The 18,928-nt window shown below is 35.3% G+C and overlaps 1 protein-coding gene across 1 annotated transcript in view; it reads right to left on the bottom strand.

The window, feature by feature from the left end:
- Nucleotides 1–4,940: 4,940 nt before the first annotated feature.
- Nucleotides 4,941–18,928, bottom strand: part of LOC149080058 (uncharacterized) — a 32,787-nt gene continuing 18,799 nt past the window's right edge. The window contains exon 2 of the mRNA XM_089239001.1: nucleotides 4,941–8,419. Within this exon, the coding sequence (XP_089095127.1) occupies nucleotides 8,211–8,419 (209 nt within the window). The 3' untranslated portion in view covers nucleotides 4,941–8,210. The remainder of the gene's footprint in view (nucleotides 8,420–18,928) is intronic.

The raw sequence follows: 18,928 nt of genomic DNA, 5'->3' as shown, positions 1-18,928 counted from the left end.
CCACAGTGGCAGTCAACTAAAGTTGGTGTCCTGTGGTTCCTAATTTCGAGGCACAAATGGGAGCCGATCTTCCTATTTTAAAAGTCTCGTCACAAACAGCAACAGGCCTACAACGGTACAAATAATTCAATCACTACACTTCACTTCTGAAATATAGATTGCAGCACTAAAAAGTGAGACACAATACTCGAAACGCACGAAGACTGTGGTACACGCACTTTTTTCCAGACTCTGTCATGACGCTGGCTGGCATAGATCTCGGCAACGGGATAAGTCCGGTGGCAGAGTCCTGGGGTTCATTCATTCATGTTATCAAACTTTGAATAAAAGCTGACTCCACCCATTGTCCAATCATTCTCCCCCCCCCCCTAACTACTCGAAGATGAAGCCATCAATGAAATTGTCTGGGCTCGTCATTGCCGAAACGAGAGGGTTTTAAGGAAGCGAGATATTTCGTGATTACCAAAATAAAGTTAGACAAGATATTTGTCATTGCCGTGAAGGTCAAATAAAAAATTTAGTTTTTGGCCGTGTCACAAGACAGTTTTTCCACGGAATTCAGTTGAATTTATAATCTTTTCTCGCCCATTAATTTCGTGTATTGTATTTCTGAGGAAGAAAGAGATAGGCAAAGGCAGTGCCGAAACCAAATATTTGGGGAGTTGGGTCAAGCCAACACTTATACCATTATGAATACACTTATACAGCATACTACACCACTCAGGGTCGCAACTAGTGGGAGCAGACAGGTATGGTTCTCCGGGCGCTGGACTAGAAGGGGCACCGAATTCACTCTTTAATTGCTCCTTCTACATTACACGGGGTTGCCAAAATGCATGCTTACTCCGGTTGACAAAGTATCTAGTTGCTGCCGTCTGACACTACTATAGATAAGATTTTATCTGTAAGGGTGCTGGGCAAGCATGTACATGTACAATATTTTGACGCCACCGTGCAATATTGAAGGAGCGGTTGGTATGTGAATTCGGCGCCCAGGGCACCAGACCAGGCTTATCCCCCTAGTTGTGGTCCTGGGCACCGGTTCTATTTACTCACGGTCACGTTCATTGTTAAATGTAATGGCGTCTTAACCCTTTCCACGGTTTTATAAATTTCACTCATCCGAATTAAAACGGGTTCAGTGGAAATAACAAAAGCCTCTGTGAAATGCCAAGTCTTCTCTACAAGAAGCCTTTTATCCCCGATTTTGTGCAGCCGATAGTTCCCCCCTTCCTCCAACTCCGAGAATAATAAACCGAGGAAGAGAGATCTACTCTATCACTCTCTCTCTTTTTGAACACTGTACGCATATTCCTATACCACTGCGAAGGGAAAGGAAAAATATGTTTCAAACAACGTCTCTCCCCTTCTGCTATCAAAATGTGAAGCTTGTTGATCTGACACTGGGGGGGGGGGGGGGTGTGGAAAACATGCTCTTAAGAAGAGGGAAATATCGGGAGCTCACGTCATTGCCGAAATAAAAGGGTTTTAAGAAGGCGAAATATCTCGTAATTGAGGAAATAATAAGCATCAAGGCAGGCGAGATAACTCGTAATGCCACCGAGGGGTTTAATCGGTGCCGGTACGAGGTCCTCGGGTTCACATCTTCGAGTTAAACAGTCCCTTCCCCCTCCGTAGTCAATGAAAATTTTTATTCATTGTAAGTTGCTTCTTGTAGTGAAGTACTTGTTAATAATTATAATTGGTAGCAAACATTGCATTCTGTTTTATAATTCGAAATTTGATCCAGTGTGTAACTGTTGAAAGAAATTTTTTACGGCAGATAGTGAATATATCCATTATCATTAAATGTTATATAGTTATATATATATATAATATTTAAAAAAAACTATATGTGGTGTGTGTGTGTGTTTACAAGATGAATCGTCGGAGACACCCTTTCCCGGGGCCCGTGAAACGTGAGGCGCCTACACGTTACGAATATTTTCCCCTATGATTCCCGTCCCATGACAAACATTCCGTTTAGACGAATACTTTTGAAGTCTCGTGGAGCACACATTCATATAATAATAGTCTACAACTAACAATATTTTCTCGAGGTGAAAACGGAACATCTAGCCAATCTTCGCCTTGGGTATCATCGTGGTTTCATATCGCGAAAGACCATGTCAACAACCCGCAATCGGCACAGTGGTGGTTGACCGAAGTTAGTTTTATGCGCTTTTCCTACTTTCTTTTGCGATCCTATGTCGAGATGGACTTGACATAGGATCGCGTCAGGAAACAACGTTACTTCAATGTTACAACGCCCCCCGTGAATTCAGCTTCTTACCACCACCACACCAAAAAATGGTCCCTGCTCTGTCCCCCAAGAGAACTTAAGCAGTTTGATAGACCATGCTGGGAGAAGGCTTCTTAGCAAAACTAATAAGCTATGCAAAACGGACAAATATCCAGGAGCCCTCCTCATTGCGAGGGAGGAACTACAAAGTACGAACTGCCGAAAAAACCTCTGGACCACAGAGGGTTAAGAAGTAAATTCTAGCCGATCTCTAAAGCTAGCCTTCACTAAAGTCTCACAGCAGCATGCATCACATCCGCGTCTAATTACACGTGGAAGAATATTCACTCAATTTGCCAGTTTCTCACTTCCGCGCCCGAGTGACGCCATGGTAAGATGCTCGTCTACTATCATGAAGGTTCCCGTTAGGTACGCAGGTTCGATCCTTTGGAAACAACATAGATAACAAGTTCTTTCCTGACAAACTTGAGGCGACCACAGGTAGATGGAACCTTTATTTCTGACCTAACTCTATCCACAGTTAATTAATTGCTGTATGGTAATATGACCGGAGTTGGTGTGCGGTAAAGTAGTATTAGTTTCTTACTTCTTCGATTTGAAAGATACTGACTGCGGCAGCACTTTCTGAACAGAAAAATGCAGAACTGGTAGGTTTCACAAATACGATACAATTCCGACGCAGTCAACCTCTTCGAAAGTAAAAAGATAATAACGGCGATAGACCGGGGTTGTGGACAGGAGGGTAGGGTTCTGTCGTCAGCTTCTTTGAGTTGCATTTTACCAATTTCCTGCATAATTAATGAGGGTATCGCCAAAAGTTGATTTTTTTTTAAAATGACTCATGAGATAATAGTAAACACATCACGGAATGTGTAAATAAGTTCACAACTTTATTAATAAGATAAAATGAAGACGTACTCTTTGAAACAGCCAAAGCACGTCAATAATCGCAAAAATAAAATTATATCTATCGAAAAATGAAAACACGTCAATCATGGTGGGTGGGGAGGGTCTGATAACCGACAAGTACGAAAGGAATTGCGAATTCAGCATTTCCGTATAGCATATCAAGAGTATATATTTGTAGTTTTCCTTGAATATACAATATTAATTATAGAATCCTAGCCAAGAAGACGGCGCTAGGATAAATCCGATATAGTACTGTTTTATCGTTAGCAGCCACGATAGTCACGTAACCCACGTCTAATGACAATGAATGACACGAAAATACAAATGTCTAGAAAGGTAGTTCTCATCTCTCTCGTTGTTTCGACGAATCTCCCGGAATATATGCGTACGAATAGTACTGTAGTAGCTTCCCTTCTCTCCCCCCCCCCCCCAAACTGGAAATATTTTTGTAAAAAAATTAAAGATATCGAAAGCAAGTACTTATATTAACCAATTCCTGTTAATTTAAAATATTTTTCGAAGGTTATTACCCCAAAAATTTTCTTGGGAGATATTCCTTGTGCCTCCTCGAACATCAATCCTGCGTACGCCCTTGGCAGTACTTCGAGAAACTGTTCGGTAATGAGGTCGAGTACACCAACGATTGGGAGCCTCTCTCTAAAACGCTTCCTTTTAATTACTTTATACTACCCCGTAGAAATAAATACATTTGGTCAATCATCGCAAAGCATCATAAAAATGAAGGATATACGCATGCCCTACATGTTTGCAGGCCTTTAACACTGAATGAATGACTGTCAAGAGGCCTTATGAATGAATGTTATAGATTTTGCAAAAATTTAGATGTATATCTTTTCTTTAAGGTGAAATTTCTTTGGAGATATACGTGCGTTTCGACCGAAACTTCCATTTTAATAATTGAGACTCAACCAGTGACAGGTGGACCTTTCTCTCTCTCTTTCACGTATTTTCAAACTCACGTAACCTAATAATCATTGTTTGAGGTACATCCAGGGCCGTCTTAAGAGTATCATAGGCTTCAGTGCAAAGTGGATTTTCTGAGGCCTCAACCTGGCTAGAAATGCTTGCCTACCAATTAGCATGCTTACTATCGAAAATTTTTATTAGATCTCATTTTCTTGAGGCTCCCCCGAGCCCATGCGTTAAGACGGCACTGGATACATCGTCATCGTGTGAAAACATGGTACCATCGCATAACTTTGTGACACCCGCTTTAATCTACTGTTTGAAATTCGAAATTTCCGAAAATTTTGCAATCAATTTAATAAATCCCACTGACGAGCAGCTTTCATGTTTTAACCTGAAAAAATATTCCCTTTCGTGGTGCAATAAAATTATTCATGTTTGTTTGGATTTCATCCAGCAGTGTCGAAATCGGGTTTTTTGTATAACAAAACATTAGAAATCTCTATTAGGCAGTGTCACAGCCATACTCTGAAAAAAAACAATTTATACTTATTTTTTATATTTATACTGCCTGTTGGTTTTTTTGGTTACACATTCTTCCCATAACTAAATTAGTGTGGCGTATAATCACGTACAGAAACCCTCTGCACACTCGATGTATATCATTTCTCATTACAATTTATTATGAACTTATAATTGTATAAATAAAAATCGCGCGCGCGCGAGAATTTCAATCTATTTCCACGTCTTTTTGTAGTCGTTAGATTTGAATCCTCCCATCATTAACGTATAATCTGTTGTTCCAACACAGATATAGAGTATATAAAAGTTCACACAAAGATTTCAAGAAAAAGAATTTAATGCTTTCAAACGATTATATACACGGTTAAAATGCTGTTTATAGCTCACTTAAATAACTTTTAAACTCTTTACATTATTGATTAACATAGAGTAGAAAAATCCATCAACAACCGTACAGTGCATAATTCATTTTGTTCGGTATATATATATTTTCCGTAGGGTTGAGCCATGAAGACCATACATAATACAAACTGGAAAAAAAATGGTCAAATAATCAAAAAATTTTTGCATATATAGACAAAAAAACGAAATGTATTTTTCATTAAGAAAGGCTATTAGTACTGGTTCATCACCATTATGTGGAAGTTCGTTATATAACCGAATTCGATAGATGCAAGCTTACGCTAAGTATACACAATCTCGAAAGTTTCGTACGATTCTAACATTAACTGAATTGCTATACTTCTACGGTCCTTTTTTATGCGAGTAAAAATCCTCAGATTCTTAAAAATCACAGCCAAGACTGCTGTTTTCTAGGGTATATGACACGTATTAATTTATCTATCATATATGAATGACTGACAATCGAATATTTTTGTCAGTGATAAAAAAAGCACAGAAGCTTGTTATATTTTTAAATAAATTAATGGCTAAATTGTTTCAATGCGTTTTTCTGTTTTCTTTAGAAAAACTCGACGATATTGTGCATACTTGGACAATTTTCTTGAGGGGGGAAAACTACCAAAAAACTGAACGCGACTATTCAAACGAGCTTTTTTTTTGACACATTCATATAAAATTTGAATGTTTTTTTTTTAAATTTGGAAAATTACGAATCTGACACACTCGTCAGTAGTAGGTTCGTTATATAACCGAACCGTATTTCCGTTTATGGAAATGTTGTAGAGCCGCACAAAAACCTACTATTCTCATCAATAGTTCTTGAATTTCAAATTGCACATTTTTGCGATATGACATTGCACTTCATGCGATGATTTTGGATAAAGTTCACGAACTTTCATTAGAAATGTATGATAAAGAACTAGTTTGATGCACTTTGAAGTCAGGATATTAATATCTAAATATAGTTTGTGTACGGATTTAAACTACTCATGTGTATGCCAAAATACCGATTTTTTTTCGTTTCACGAAGAAACTGCATACGAATTGCAGGAAAATAATAACTACCCTCGCGGACACCAAGTGCGAGATACAGATCAATCCTGGTTAATTGCCGACTACAAGAACTTCAGTTATAAAAGTGGGAAAACTGAAATTTTTTAAATGGATGATCGATCGAGTAGGCCCGACAGTCAAGTTGTCCAGAATATAATCCGTTAAGGTCTAGTCTGATTAGAAAGAGGTCATTAAATGAATGATTTTTCAAATATTGAACTTCTGGAAACAAGGCGACTCGTTTTGAATGTTCGTGTCTGAAGAAAAATGCCGAAGAGTTATACAGGATCTAGTGAAATTATAAAGGTTTCTGAGAAATTTCAATTACGAAACATCTTAAAAGTCGCATACATAACAAATATTTTGAGTGGAACTTTTTTTATACGACAGTTCAAGTTTAATTCTGTGAAATGATAGGAGTTAGAAAAATATATTGACTATAACACACGCGTGCATAAAACCTGAATTTACTCTATGGTGTTTGAAATTTTCTGATAAGAATGAGCCAGTAGTTTAGAATAAGATAAAACTTACTGTAAAATTATACATTATTATATAGCAAAGGTTCTCAACCTTTGACTCACGAAGCCCTTTCTGGTGTATAATTTCTATGGCGGAGCCCCGTATAGGCCCATTTTTTCTATTTATTCATCACTTACTGATTTATTTTTATTTAAAATATTTTTTCAAAAATTTACTATTTTCTTTATTTTTTTTCGAGCGGTTGCGGAGCCCGGGTTGAGAACTGCTGTTATATAGGTTTACGGTATTGCGTCCTTAAAAAAAAAAAAGCAATGAGAAAATCAGTTTTTTAATCCTTGGCTGAAAAAGAAATTGCACCGTCAAAAGGTTTTAACATTAAAGCTTAAGTTATATGTATATTCCAATAAAAACAAGTAGTAAAGAACAGAATTTCATGCACTTTTATTCAATCTAATAAAATAACAAGTTAGATAACATTGGCACTTTGCTTCTAATCTAAAAATATATTCATTCCGATCACTTTGAGTGCACTTGGTGTTTGTGAATTTGGTAAGAAAATTATACTTATTTGCATTTAGAAAACATTGGCATAAAAAAAAGCATCCTATTTCACGAAACCAGATTCGTATAGACATTAAAACCTGATTTCCATAATCCAAACATATTTATACATATTTTTGCTGAATTATATCCAGAATTATTTAACAATGAGAAGTACGCAATTTAAATTTTTCAAGTGCGACTCAAAGTGACCTTTTCCTTAATGACAATACAAGTTAGCAGATGTATTTACATTTTGTACATAGAGATGAATTTTTCTTTTTAAAAAATGAAATTCAAATTCTTTTCTTCTATGCTAAATAGATACACAGCATAAAACCTGCAGCTTTCCACGAGATTTAGATTGGATATTTGATGCTTAGATTGCATTTCTTAAGCATAAATGGATTCACAGAAAAAATTATTGAATTATTCTTAAAATTAAATTATATTATGAATGCAATTAAAAAAAATCGAATCACCAATGAGATTTCTTTTCCAAATTGTAATTTCAAATCGACATACAGTATAGCACACTAAAAAAAAAATCAGATCGTTACATAAATTCTTCTCTAAATTCGACCGGTTGAAAAAAAAAATGTCTTTATCAATGATGAAAAAATGCAGATACCGACAAAAAGCCTGTAACATGTACTATGTTAGCAATGGCTTGCCAAGGCATCGGGGAATTTGAAGTAGAGTCCCAATAATCGGATACATATCAATAGCGCAGTGTCCAAAGAAACTGATAATCTGAAACTATTTTTTTTCAAAAATCAATGCTTGCAATTCAACAATTACAGAATGATACACAAATCAAATTTTGAAATAAAACAGTGAGTTGTGCCGCGGTATCAGGTATCATTCTCTCTGTGCCTAAATATTTTAAAAAATCCGGTATACATATGAAACATGTAAATTTGGTCTTTTTTTTTTTTATTAATAGTAGGACGCGATTTCAACAATTACTGTTCTTATTTACCAGGGCACCGTTACAGAAGAGGACGCATAATTCGCGTATTTTTAAGTTGAATAAATGTTTCTCTTGTGTATATATACTCAATGGCTCAAATGGAATTCTTCTAAGACGCCGGAAATAATACAGACACTCCTAGCAGTCTTGCAGTTGTTTAGGATGGACCGGTTTGGGCGTTAAATCTTCTATACCGTGGTTTTCAAAGAGCTCCAATGTCCAAACTGCTCGTCTCCTATTTTCCAGCGTTTCTTCATCTATCGGATGACAACGATCCCACGATGCCAAGCTGTTCATGAAATCTGTTGGCTGGAAGGCGAAACGAGAATCTGCGGTACTTTTCTCACCTAGAAAGAGAAAAAAAAATTGACATTACAAATGATTCAAATTTCCATCTACCTTGGGTTGGGTGAAGAAAAAAAAAAAGGATGTGAAATTTTTTAAAATAAATTTTTCCCCCTTCAGAAATTGCTAGGGCTGGGAATCGATTGGAATTTTTAACCGACTGGTTAATCGAAAATTTCGAATGACAACCATATATAACAAACGTAGTATTAGTAACTATAATATTGTTTGAGGCCATAAAAATGTATTAAATTCATTTCACGCACCTATTCATCAGATGTAAACAAATATAGGAATGGATTAAGAAATTAAGGCCCTCCGTTTGAAGCAATTTTTACATGCTGAACATATTTGCCAGATCCTAGAATTTATTCACTAGGATCGTCTTTTATTTCATCGATCGATCATTTATTTTGGTTAGTCCTATGTCGAAAAACTTGATCAAAATATTGATTCAAATATGGGCACTATCTAAAATTTTACGCATAGGAACATGGTAAAACCCAATGTGTTAAATTAAATAAACCAAGTTACAAATTTTGATCGAATTTTAATCGGTTTTGATCGAGTCGATTAATTGAACTGAAATTTTTAATTGTGTGTAACAGACTCTATTAATTGCACCAGACCCAGCAATTACGTAGTACAGTCGAATCCCGTTATAACGAACTCCAAGAGACCGGAGAAATCACTTCGTTATAACGAAATTTCGTTATAAAGGAATTTCAGGTTTTTGCATTGCTCCTATATAAACCTAAAAGGGGGATTAGAAAAGTGTTCGTTAAAACGAGATTTTCGCTATAACGGTATTCGACTGTATTAAAATTTTGCGAAAGCTTTAATAAAAAGAGTAAAATTTAATTTTTTTAAGGGTAAAACTTTTTGTTACCTATTCTAACGAATTTCAGCGCGAAAGAAAGTCCTTTCATGACATAATGCGAAGGGGTTTTTTTTTTGCCTTCTCTACACATCCATCAGCATTCTCGCGTTAGATCAACGAGGAAAGTCATTAGAATAGCCAAAGACGACCTACTGCTAAATTTAGCATAAACCGCCAGAGGTGGTTTAAAAAAAACAAGAGACCGATCCGATGCACCTGGTTTGTCAGCTTAATTTCACACCATTTTGATTCGATTGCATTTCTGCATGATTTCGTATTTTTTTTTAGGTCTCGTAAAAAAACATTTTTGCATTTCGTATGCTAGCTAGTCTTTTTTTTTCTCTTTTTTTTGGCATGGTTGAAAACATATTATTAAGTGACTGAATAAAATGGAAAACGATTTGCAATTTATTTGAAGAAGTTTACATGTGAAATGTAATAAAAGTGACCCTTGTCCTACTAGGTTCATTAGGTCTAGTAGAAGAAGTGCTTCATGCGGCAACGTTAAGATCGAAAAGAAAGACATTCCTACAAACGGGGAAGAATAATATCTATGGAGCAAGGATTGCCAAATCAAAAAACATTTAGGTGCGAGCCCATAGAAGCCAAGCATGCATTCTTAGGAGCAGGATGGTTTTTTATCGCAGGATAAACAGTCTTAAATGAAGTTTTTGACTTTTCCGGGACTCAATGATTCCTGCCCACGTTGAAAAGCCCTTTATCATGAAATAAAATTTTGTTTAATCTTCAGGATCTGATTTAGCAAATCACATAGAGAGAATTTTAGGCACAATACCGATTTTGTAGTCACCATGGCGACCTGGGATTTGTCAAGCCCTGCTGTTAGAAACATAAACATTTTGTGCAACGCATACCAGAAGAACATCATGGGTACAGATGAAAAGAATAAGCAGAAGAAAATATACTGGATGTTGTTTTTTTTTAAGAAAACTGAAAAACTTTAAAAAAAATATTGTTATTTCAAGACGCCCTTTGTTACGGAAATATATAGATACAGTATTTTGTAAAAAAAAAAAAAAAACCCAGCATTTCGATTCATTTATACTAATCAAGACAGATTGGATTTATATGCATAACATAGCTATACGTACAAAAAATTCATAATAAAAAATCTAAAACGTAAGGACAAGTTTCTTGCAAATAGGCCACAGAAGCTAAAGAAAGGTTAAATAGGTCAATAAATTATAAGTCCAGTCAAAACTCGACTCATCTGAAAGAATGTTCCTGACGTCTTCTAAGAAACTATGCCGTTGACCTTCAAGAACAGCGCTGCATACACACAGCATTTGTTTCGTTAAATGCCCTTCGTCTCATTTTTTGAGACTAAAAAGAGCAAAAAAAGGAAAAATAATAAAATCGGCAGAAATATCAATTTCATTCTCCAGAATTTAGTTTCGTCAATATCGAGATGAGTGAAATATCAGAAGTTCATTAAAACATGAAATTACTTTTATGTGATACAAAGCCAATCCCTGATAATTGATCTGAAAAAAAAAAAAATGAATAAATAAAAAAATAAAATTTTGTGCGAAACGATATATGAAGGATATTTTTAGAATTTTTCACAGGAATATTTATTCTACATGGTTGTAGATGTCAGTGTTTTAAATAGAATATAAAAACATGAAAAGCATTAGATTTCTCCGTAATTGTTGAATAGAAAACATGGAATGTTTTGCTATTTCATGCCACGACAGTTGAAAATACAGGGTGGTCCAGAAGTCCTGACCCGTTTCGAAAAAAATATTTAAAAAAATTCTATAAAAGATAGAGACAAACGACTTAAAGTATTTGAAAGGTAAGGGTTCAAATTCTTTCTCTACTGACTACAAATTTCTAAATGGGCTCCTTTAGTAACGCGGAGGATGTCAAGCTTATATAGCATTTCTCGCTATGTCATTTGCAACATGGGTGTTAGAAAGAATGAAAGTAAAATGAACAAAAATAAAAAACCAAAAACTATGAAACCTTTTCTTTCAAATGTTGTAAACCAGGTTTGGCAAGGTTTTGGACAGTATGGTAGAAACCAAACCATATGGTTTTACCGTACAGTCCAATCCACCAATCCACCCCCCCCCCCCGTGTCCTAAACTGCCAAAAACTTCTGCTTCAAAAACCATACATGAAAAAAGAAAATCAAAGTAGGTGACAACTATAACCAAATACAAAATTGTGGAAACAGTTCATTTAAATAGTTTGATAAATTAAGACAGTTCATATAACATATTATTAGCTTCAAACCAACAACTTGACAGGGGACAACAAAACACCTTTGACAAAAATCGAATCACTCTTCATGTCAGTTTTAAGATTTTCTGACTGATTTTAGAGTTAAAACAAAGTCTATCTGCTTGTGGTTTATATTTGAAGTGTTGGTATCAAAAAACAGATAATTTTTTTTCCTGTAAATGAATTTTTTAATAGTCTGCATAACTGAAGGAGAAACTACCGCTTTTCATGTCATATTTTGGTACTTTGAGATTTTGGACAAGACACAGATTTTACTGTCCAAAATTTGAAAAGGTCAAGTTTTGGCACAGAACCCAATAGATTTTCTAATGAGTATTCTAAAAATTTATTTCTATCAAATTAAAAAAAATGCTTTTAACTATCGTAAACCTGTCAGAATACAGGTTTACATGATACTGTCGTCCTAAAGTGGTCGAATATGACATAAAAACCAATCAAGTCTTCAATGACACTGACATACTTTAAAAAACCGTTAAAAAGTTGCTTAAATGTTTTTAAAAGTACCCGTAGCCTCAAAGTGTCAAAATATCATGCAAAAAGCGATAGATTTTATTTTAATGATATAGTGTACTATATACTAAAAAAACTGGCTATAAGAAAAAACAAATTGTGTCAATCAATGGATAATAACTCTTCAAGAACCCTAAAGTGCAAGGTAAAACGGTTCTTCCGCATTTAATACTGTTCTTTCCCAACTTTCTTCGATTTTTCGAATAACTCAGTGAATATTGCACCGGACTAGAAAAATGAATTTTTTTTGTTGGCATCAGGCAAGACAGGGCAACAACATTCTAATTGGGTTTTTGGGCACACGGGGACTATGAAAAGTTAATTTATATTCATGTTTTCATGCATACGACCCCTCGAGTTAATATTTTCTTTTAATAACTATACGACCCCTTGCAACATGAATGGCATATCTGAGTACTATACGTTCTTTAGATACTTTTCTAATTACAAGTATTCCTCTAGGATCAATGGTTCACCAGTAAAATGCCATACGCCCTGTTACTTATGCACCCTGTATATAGATAATGTAAACTTTTCTCATATTAACATACATGAAAAGATGAAGTTTTCATAATAAATTATCTGTTTGTATGCCATTAATACCCATAATTAATGTTGAAAACTAGTATGTCATACTTTACCTAAAATCAAACATTCTAAAGAATCCCGAAAATTTAATACTTTTTCTGGTAAAGTATATATATGAAAACAAGAACTTTATAAAAAAGAAAACCATGTTTTTTTAACCATAAAACAGCAAAGCACATAATAAAAAGTCGCGATTTCTCACGTTTCTTCAAAAACAAATTTCATTCTTCCTAAACAAAAGAAACAGAATCTGGGTCAAGTCCAAATTTTTGTTCCTCAATCTATACTATAGCATGACCCCGAGATTGAATAATTGAGCGAAAAAAACGTTCGATTATACCGTTGGAATTGTCGCTCATTCAAGACTAGAAAATTCTTCCATATTATGTCGTATTTAATGAAACTAAAGTTTTGGAAGTTAGAAACAAGTTTTGAAGGAAGACAGGATTAAAAAAAAGATCTTGAAAGAACAAGTTTTGGATGGGGGGAAAAAGTCTGTCTGAAGAAAAATATATTAAAAGATGCATGAACGAGAACTTTTTCCCTGAATAAATGCTACTGAGTAGCTAATCCCGTGCTCAAATGTGATATAACGTAGTAAGATCAATCAACACACTCTTCAATAAAATTTCAATCTTTCCTGGGATAATTTGGGCAATTCAAATTTTTGAATAATTTGAATTTTGGGAATTTCCCTTGAATTCCCAATTTGATTTAATGTTGAAATTACCTGTTTAAATCGAATTTTTCCCTTAATGTGTCGGATAATTTCAAGTTTGATTCATGTATGCAAAATGTCGCTATTCTTTGGAAAATTCTCTCAACTTTCAGTCATCTTTTTCTATAATCCGTGGTTTACTGATCTTTTTCAAATTATAACATGTAGCCAATATTAAAAACGATAGCAACCAACAAATTCTGAATTTTTCTTTTGCTGCGGCATCAAGCAATGATTTCGTTACCAGTTCTACACACCTACCGGCTTGTCTTCCCGTGGGCTGCTAGAATTTTACCGGATATCTGGGATGATTTCTTTAGCACCTGTCAATGGCAGATGCAAATGCTACAACTTAGGAAATATGAATGCGTGGTAATCAACTTCTCTACAGACAGAATTGTCAAAAGCCGGAGTGCCGTAATCCCAGTCATTTGCTTTACCTTTCTAGCGTCATTGTTCAATAATTTTGGGATATCAATGTAGCTCAACTACATTTTTCACATGTCCAAACGAGACTCGTACGCTTGATCAACTTTATAAAAGAAAAATTGTAGGAAAAAGTAGAAAATAAAGTCATGTGTTGAATGTTCTCATGAAAAGGATGAAAACGAATCTAAGAAAGGAAGAGGTCCTTATTCCAACACTTTCACAAGCTAAGGACATTGTTAGGAAAAATGTGGCCGTTGAAACTCGCAAATCGCATCTCTCATTCTTTAAATCAATCTGAAGTCGTACAATGTTTAAGAGCATCCAGAATGAAACTAATATAAATTACAAATTTACATATAAAATAGTTTTGATCGTTTACGTTTTATACGAATACTAGTTGCAACTACAAGGAAATTGGCATAGTAAGTGATAATAATCATATAAAAATGTATTGAATGCTAAGAGTTTTTGTGAAAGTCTAGTTATCTTATATGAATGAATTAGATAATTCGAAAATTTTTGCTGTCCCCTTGAACTTCGAATCAACCAAGTTCGACTGTATAAGACCAGGATTACACTATAAAAGTTTGATAAAAGATCCTTTACAAAACTTGGAAAAAAAAACACCAATCACCAAACACAATCGCTTATTGCTGGTATTTTTCAAGATAAAGATCAAGATTGATAAAAAATCTTTTTGTATATTCTAACTATTACAGTGTTATCCCGGCCTTGGAAAAGCTATAACATTTTTCTTGAATTTATAATAGCGGCGAAAACCTCATGTTTTCATTCAAATGCTTTCAATAGCTTATTAATGTTAAGAAAGGCATTTCTAGCATCCTACTCTCATTACAATGGCTCGTTGGTCTAGGGGGTATGATTCTTGTTCTCAGCCACCTCGTTGGGCATTTTGCCTGTTGTGGCGTTGCATTTGTACAGAAAAACTTTTGGTTACCAGAAACAGGGCCGCGACTAGATGCTTGGTCAGCCGGGGCAAGCCGCACCTCCTAGAGATAGAAGGCATCTGCAGTGTTTGCCATAAACGTCATTCAGACTGCCTAGCAAGTTTGCCACATTTTGAAACACGGGGCACCCTATTTCGTTTCTTCTTATTTTGGCGTAGAATCTTCCTGATTGGCTCACAAATACCGATTAGTGATTGGATGTGGGGCACAGAAATCGCCAATTCTTAGCCCGATCATTTCTTTTCCTCACAACGATGATACTGGCACGTGAGCAGGGAATTTTTTTCCCCTGAATATTCTGAGGGAAAATGGACTACTTACTGATGTTACAAGCAGACTGCAGAGGCCTTCTATTTCTAGGAGATGCTGGGCAAGCACACATTTTGGTACCAGACCCGCCTGCTTACAATTCCCCCCCAGTTGCAGCCCCAACCAGAAATCTTATTGGATTCCCGCTTAGAAAGTTTTTTCGTGACGGTTTTTTTGAAAACGTTATAAGCGAGATTCACTGTATATCTTGATTATAAATTGATGCATTAACTTCTCTCACGAGCATAGTAGGTTTTTTTGTTGCCAGCTCCCAGGTATGACGTCTAAATAGTTTTTTCTATGAAAACCATCAACTTGAAAATAAAAAAAAAAAGAGTAAACCTCATTAAAGCACCCATTTATTACATCCCACGTGTTCTAGAAGTCACTAGTTATATTCTCGTAAAAACCTTGAAACATGTTACGCTAAAATACATTCTAATTGTTAAAGGTATTTATCCATAAAGCATACATGCTCAACCCATGGCCCCGTGTCTAATATGACCCACGATCTCTAATCTGATTTTGTAAAAATGAACTAAGCGGCACATTTACAGATCACTTAAGTGACGTAACATATTTACAGATGAATCGAGTGACCCGCGGCACAGTTCTAGATCACTCAAGTGACCCACGGCACATTTACAGATCACTTGAAAGACCTGAGGCATATGAGAGGCCCGCGACACGTTTTAAACCAATGAAGTGACCCGCAGGGCTGGACAAATCTACTGCTCCAGGCATGTAAAAATTTAGATCGGGCATGTATTTTTTTCGACCACTTGTCCAACGCAGGCAAGTAAAAATTCCAAAGGGGTACAGGGTAGTCGAATAGTTTAGATATCTGACTCTCATCCCGATGATACGGTTCGAATCCATTCCGGCATGTTCAATCACGTTACTTGTCTTTAACAATTATGGGAATAAGACTAGTTTCCAATATTCCAAATATCCTCTTAAAGTCTTCCTAAAATCCAATTCGAATACGTGTAGTTTAGTCCAGTGGGAAATTTTGAGTTCAAACAAATGAGAAATGCAAAAAAAATATGTATATATAGCAGGACTGGACAAGTCGCTATGGCGCCTAAAAAATTTTCTTTGTGTAGTTACTAAATTGCAGGCTGAGAGCAGCACAAAATGTTTGGAATTTAAAGCAGCATATCTATCTGCCAACATAAAAGAGGGACACCATACCCTGAAAAAGTCAAAAGACCTTTTTCTCCGGGTAAAATTTTTTTCTGGAGCCTAGATTTTTTTTTTTTTTTTTTTGTGATTTGTCCAGCCATGAATCATGGGCGGAGATACGGGGGGGGGGGCATTGCCCCCCTGCGTCAAAGGTGGAGTCGACTGATCTAATATATATATATGTTAATTGACATCATCATCATCGTGTCCCCCAGACTTCCAAGTCTATCTCCGCCTGTGTGGCCATGATATATATATATATTTCTCATAATTTAAATTCCTCAGTAAGTATTTTTATCAATAGATGGCAACACATTTGTTTGAATGTGTGGGAAAAACATTATGAAAATGGAAATTTCGTTAGGCCACACTATAAAAGTTTTACGGAAGTTCTTTTACAAAACTTGACGAATGCAACCAATGAGCTTATCGGTTGTATTCGATCGAGCGTAACCGATATGTTCATGGGTTGCATTTGTCAAGGTTAGTGTGATACCACACAGCCTCACACCACTGATTAAAACTCGGAGGAAAAATTTTCCAAAATCGGTTCCGTGTAAGAAATTGAAAAGATTTCATCAAACAAAGGAATAATTTGAAATTTTTTTTCAATGTAGTGCAATGCTTTTAATTTTCTATATTATCAGCATATTTTCATCAATAGATAGCAGCACATTCGTTTTGAATGCATAGGGAAAAAACTTGCTCAAAAGAGAAAACTAAGCAATTTTTTTTCGGCTGTGTAAAATATTGATTTGGGCATGTATTTTTTTAAGTCACATGCCCGGTTAGACACATTAATTTTTTTGAGATTTGTCCAGCCCTGGTGGCCCTCACTTTCCTAAAGGTTGAGCACCCTTGATCTTCAGAGCTAACAATAATTCAACAGATTATTACCCTATTGATTCTGATCCAGTAAAAAACAAATCCTTCATTGGATAGAACGAGACAAATGATATTTTATTCACCAGGTTAAAAGAAAAACAGAAAAAACCGAAACCAGTTTTCTTCAACTTTGCCTATCAAACTGGTTCAGAGGAAAATAACCGCTTATAAAATGAATGCGATATTCATAATACGCGCCGATTAATAAATAGACTTTCGTCTAGTCAAGCTCAATAAATAAATGCCATCCTTAAAAACATCCATAGTTTGAAGCACCTGTACCGCCTCTTTCCGGTTTTTACAACTGGGAATTAAGCTGATTGTTTCCGAACGGAAAGAAGCAACGAATTCCTTCGTTCAATTGACTTTATCTTCTTGATGTTTGCTAGGAGAATAGTGGCGAGAAAAGAAACATAACATGAAAGTGTGGTATATCTCCGGATATCCTGGAGTTTGAACAACCGCACGGAAGTCATCTGTCTGGATGAGAGTAAAAAAGAATGATGATTTGAGCGGAAATCAAACGGGGTTGTGTGTTGAAAACAGTTTTGAAACCTGGTGCAAAAACAGTAGGTTATCAGTATAAATTATTTTAGAGACCAAATAGTATAAATTTAAAAAATAGTAGAACTTGGTTAATTCAAACTTTTACGAACTCCCCTTGAGTTTTCTATCGAATTTAATGTTAAAATTTCTAGTTTAATTCGAACTTTTTTCGAATTATTTAGATAATTCGAAGTTGGAGGGGGGGGGGGAACCATGATTTTTGTATCACCAAATTCATTTTGAAAAAATTCCACAAGAAGCCAGACTTGTCTTGATCAAGTTGTTAAATAAATTTTTAAAAGACTAATTAAAGTTTGAAATTTATGTTTTTCTTTACTCTTTTTTTATAATTTAATGCTCATTTTAACATTGTTCAGCTGGAGTGCATCGAGACTGTGTACCACTTAAAACCGATTATGCTTTTCAACCTGTAGATCTAGATGTAACATTCAAAATCTGAATCCATTTTGCCGTCATTAAGAGGAAGGAAAGTATAGTAAAGGAGGGTAGGAAAAAAAAAAAAGAATCGGAAGGTTCAGATTGTAATACGTTAATGAAAGTATATTTCCTTGATAGCATAAGAATGGTAAGAAAAATTTGGGAAACAATTTCATAACGGATGATCATGAACTGTTACCATAAATCAGTCTTTGAATATGGTCAAGAGATTGTACAGTGATGCTAATTCCAGAACAGCGGAATAATGTAGCAGCTAAGAATCATAATTACAAATTACTAAAATTTGGGAAACAGTTTCGTAACCAATGATAAAATTATAATAATTGATAACTATGCTATGTGAATGTTGATGATTAAGATGCAATTTAGAGTCATTTTACAGATCTAAGATTGATTCTTTGAGAATAATTCGAACTTTTTTCCAGTAACTTTGGACTTCTAATTAACCACGTTCGACTGTATATATCAACACGACGGAAATAAATGACATTTTCGGGTACATATCAACTTCAATGGGATGTTTTCTCTGAACACACAGACACAAAGTGGAATCACCTCAAAGTATTCGTTCAACTAAATTAGAATAGAATACATATGTACTCAAGTATTTTTGGATTTTAATGGCATCTTACTCGGGGTTCCAAAATTAGAAAAACCTTTCGCTAGTTTGTGGGCACTTGAACTAACATTCTCCCTATTGATAAGTCCTCCACAGAGCCACTTTAGTGATCTCTAAATGTTTCGCGGATCAAAGTGATCTGGA

This window comes from Pholcus phalangioides, unplaced genomic scaffold (genome assembly GCF_987345545.1).
Source record: "Pholcus phalangioides strain wild (caught in Gottingen) unplaced genomic scaffold, Ppha-v1.0 ptg000011l_1, whole genome shotgun sequence".
Lineage (NCBI taxonomy): Eukaryota > Metazoa > Arthropoda > Arachnida > Araneae > Pholcidae > Pholcus > Pholcus phalangioides.
Note: the sequence above shows the minus strand (reverse complement) of the source record. Positions and strands in the feature narration are given on the sequence as shown.